The 2,940-nt window shown below is 42.0% G+C and overlaps 1 protein-coding gene across 1 annotated transcript in view; it reads right to left on the reverse strand.

The window, feature by feature from the left end:
• The window catches only part of CARS2 (cysteinyl-tRNA synthetase 2, mitochondrial (putative)), a 75,810-nt gene that overhangs the window by 54,776 nt on the left and 18,094 nt on the right, over window positions 1-2,940 (reverse strand). Inside the window, exons 3-4 of the mRNA XM_019524905.1 lie at window positions 1,705-1,776; window positions 300-405 (exon numbers count right to left, since the gene is read on the reverse strand). Of these exons, the coding sequence (XP_019380450.1) occupies window positions 300-405; window positions 1,705-1,776 (178 nt within the window). The remainder of the gene's footprint in view (window positions 1-299; window positions 406-1,704; window positions 1,777-2,940) is intronic.

The raw sequence follows: 2,940 nt of genomic DNA on the forward strand, positions 1-2,940 counted from the left end.
AACCAATCCCCCATTTATAACATTGTTTCCTATGGGAAAGTCGGTTCTGAGTTACGTTTCAACTTAAGATGCCGTTTTCAGGAACCAATTGCGTCGTAAGTCTGAGGACTGCCTGTAATGTTAAAAACCTACTTCCATTAAAATTTAAAAATACACAATGTTAAGATGTGTAGGAGCTGTATTAAAGCTATTTATATCATTATCCAGTATCTTAACTGAAATGGAAAGGTATGTTATAACTAGATAAAAACATAATTAATACTCTTATTAAAACTGAACTGTACTGCTACAAACCTTACCTTTGGCGGTTGCATAGGCATGTCCATTAGCAATTATTTGTTTTATAAAAGAAATTATCTGAGGAATGTTTTCAGTCACTCTCATATATATTGTAGGTGGAAGAACCTTAAGTAAAGAAGCAATAACAACTCATTAGCCTATGCATCCCGTATCCTACTGACACGTTACTTCCATTTAAGGCAATATAAGCACTTTTGTAGGAACACTGTCAATTCAAACAACATTTTTCTCAAAATTTTGCTACTCTAATAGTCCCAGTTGGCATCTAAACTGACAATTACAAAAAAGCTTGCAAAAAATAAAGCCAGACATTTTTCTCCATTCTTCCTCAATTGATCCGCCTTGTGCATTTAAAACATGTAAGCCAGATGCAGAGTATTTTAAAGGCACTGGAAAGACAGATCTCTCCACCAAACTTTAAATCAGACTGTTTATATATTATTAATCATGTTACACTTTTGCCACAACCAAAGTTGGACCCCATTGTGCTAGACCCTGTGCAAACACAGGCTAAGACAGGGGTGGGCAAAATGGCAGACCTGGCTGGCAGCCAGATTCCATTTCCCAGCAGCCCCTGCCCATATGGCTAGGGTTGGTTTCCACAGAGACCCCAGCACCAGCTGCACTGTGATAGCACAAGGCTGCACTTTCCGTGGAGACCAGCCCCAGCAGCACTGGCAAAGCTCATGGCAGGACGGAGAGTTGCTCCGGAGCCGCTGGGAAACTCGTGGCGGTAACAGCATGGTCCAGAACCAGGGCAGAGGCAGCCTGCATGCTCTGGGCATTCAGGCAGTGGGTTGCAGCTCTGTCCCGGCTCCAGACCACACTGTCACTGCTGTAAGGATCCGGGGCAGAGCTGCGACCTGCAGCCTGCATGCCTCTGCCCTGGCCCCAGACCATGTTGTCACCATCACAAGATCCTAGCGGCTCTGGAGCAGCTCCCCACCCAGCCAGCACTGCTGGGGTCAGTCTCCATGGAAACCCCAGCCTTGCACTATCACAGTGCAGCTGCTGCTGAGGTCTCCATTGAACCAGCCCCGGCCATGCAGGCAGGGACTGCTGAGAAATGGAGTCCACTGCCAGCTGGATTTGGCTCGTGGGCTGGACTTTGCCCACCCCTGGACTGACTACTGCTGCACTAAGAACTTAACAATAGTTCATCCCTTCACCTAAACAGTCAGTTTCTTCTCTACCAAGAGGAACATAAGGGGGTCAGATGTAACAAAGAACTTTTAAAAGAAATGTTAAAAAACAAACAAACCGTATTTTACCATAAATTGAATATTTTTTTAAATTAGCCAATTTAGGGGGGGGGGAAAAAGCAGATTGTCAGTGCCCCTTTATCAAATAAACAAACTTTATCATTCTTTCAAGTTTAAAAGCTCAAATATCAAATATGTGCACCTTTAACGAAGCCATATCTTGTTTAAAGCCTTCTTCATAAATACGAGCAAGAGCTGGCGGTGATATATTCATCTGAAGAAGAGGCAAATTAGTAAGTTGTAAATCAAAGGATTACTATAAAATATTGCAATCTTTTATCAGTTAGTTAATGGCTAATTGGAAGGCTCAAAATCCCCAAGGTAAAAAGTCAGAAAGGCATTAATTCAACATTCAGTTGGGAAGCTATAAAAAGATATTTATAACATAAAAGTGATAGTGTTTAATTTTTCTGTTTGAATTACACAAATAATATTTTAATCCTTATTTTTATATGCACAAAAGTGACTAAAGTTAACTTCATAAATCTTTATTTTTATGCAGTAAAGGGCTTCACTTCCGGGGCTAATGTTAAATGGCTCAGGAGTTCACTCTGACCCCTTACTGAGAGGGGACACTGACATATACCATTTGTCAGAGACATGGAACACAGACTCCCAGACATAAATCAGACAGGATATTAATTTTATGATAAAAGAAAAATGAGATACTTCAACTGGTCACTGTTAGTCATATTTTTAATATAATTGGGAAAAATGAACAGAAACACTTACATGTTCTGGCAAACAGGATGGCCATAACAAAAATCTGTTCACTTCAACTTAAACTTTAGTTGACAGCTAGACAGAAACGATCTTCACAACTGAACAAATCAGTGGAAAGCAGAAGTAAAGAGGAAGTTTCCAATACCCAGCATAAGCCAGGGTTTAAAACATTAACCAAAACAAAACCTTACACAGTACACGGAAGAGCTAGATCATCACACTTTGTAGGGTTTCAGGTTTCTCGTATACCTTCAAATTCTGATCAAAATGATGGAACTTGACAAAGCTAAGACACAGATACCAAACCACTCAAACCAGAGGATTTATGCATCAAGAAGTTTCAGGTATAGGTGCACCAATATATCGGCCTGATATCGGATCGGTACCAACATAAAGAAGATTGGCTGTATTGGAAATTGGCCTGGTGGGGCCAATAGTTTGGCTGATAAAAATACTAGTGCATGCACGCAGCTGAAGCAAAGCACTCAGGCAGCGAGAAGCAGAGCCCAGCAGCGTGGAGAGGTGCCTCCAGCTGGTAAGTCAAGTCTGTTGTGATGGAAGGGGAAGAGGGGGAGAAGGAGCATGGGGGCAGATCACCCCCCCCACCCCGGAGTGAGGGAAGGAGGGAACACAGGCAGATGGGGCCACAGCTTGT

The sequence above is a fragment of the Gavialis gangeticus genome, unplaced genomic scaffold (assembly GCF_001723915.1).
Source record: "Gavialis gangeticus isolate Ggan-Ray unplaced genomic scaffold, GavGan_comp1, whole genome shotgun sequence".
Taxonomy (NCBI): domain Eukaryota; kingdom Metazoa; phylum Chordata; order Crocodylia; family Gavialidae; genus Gavialis; species Gavialis gangeticus.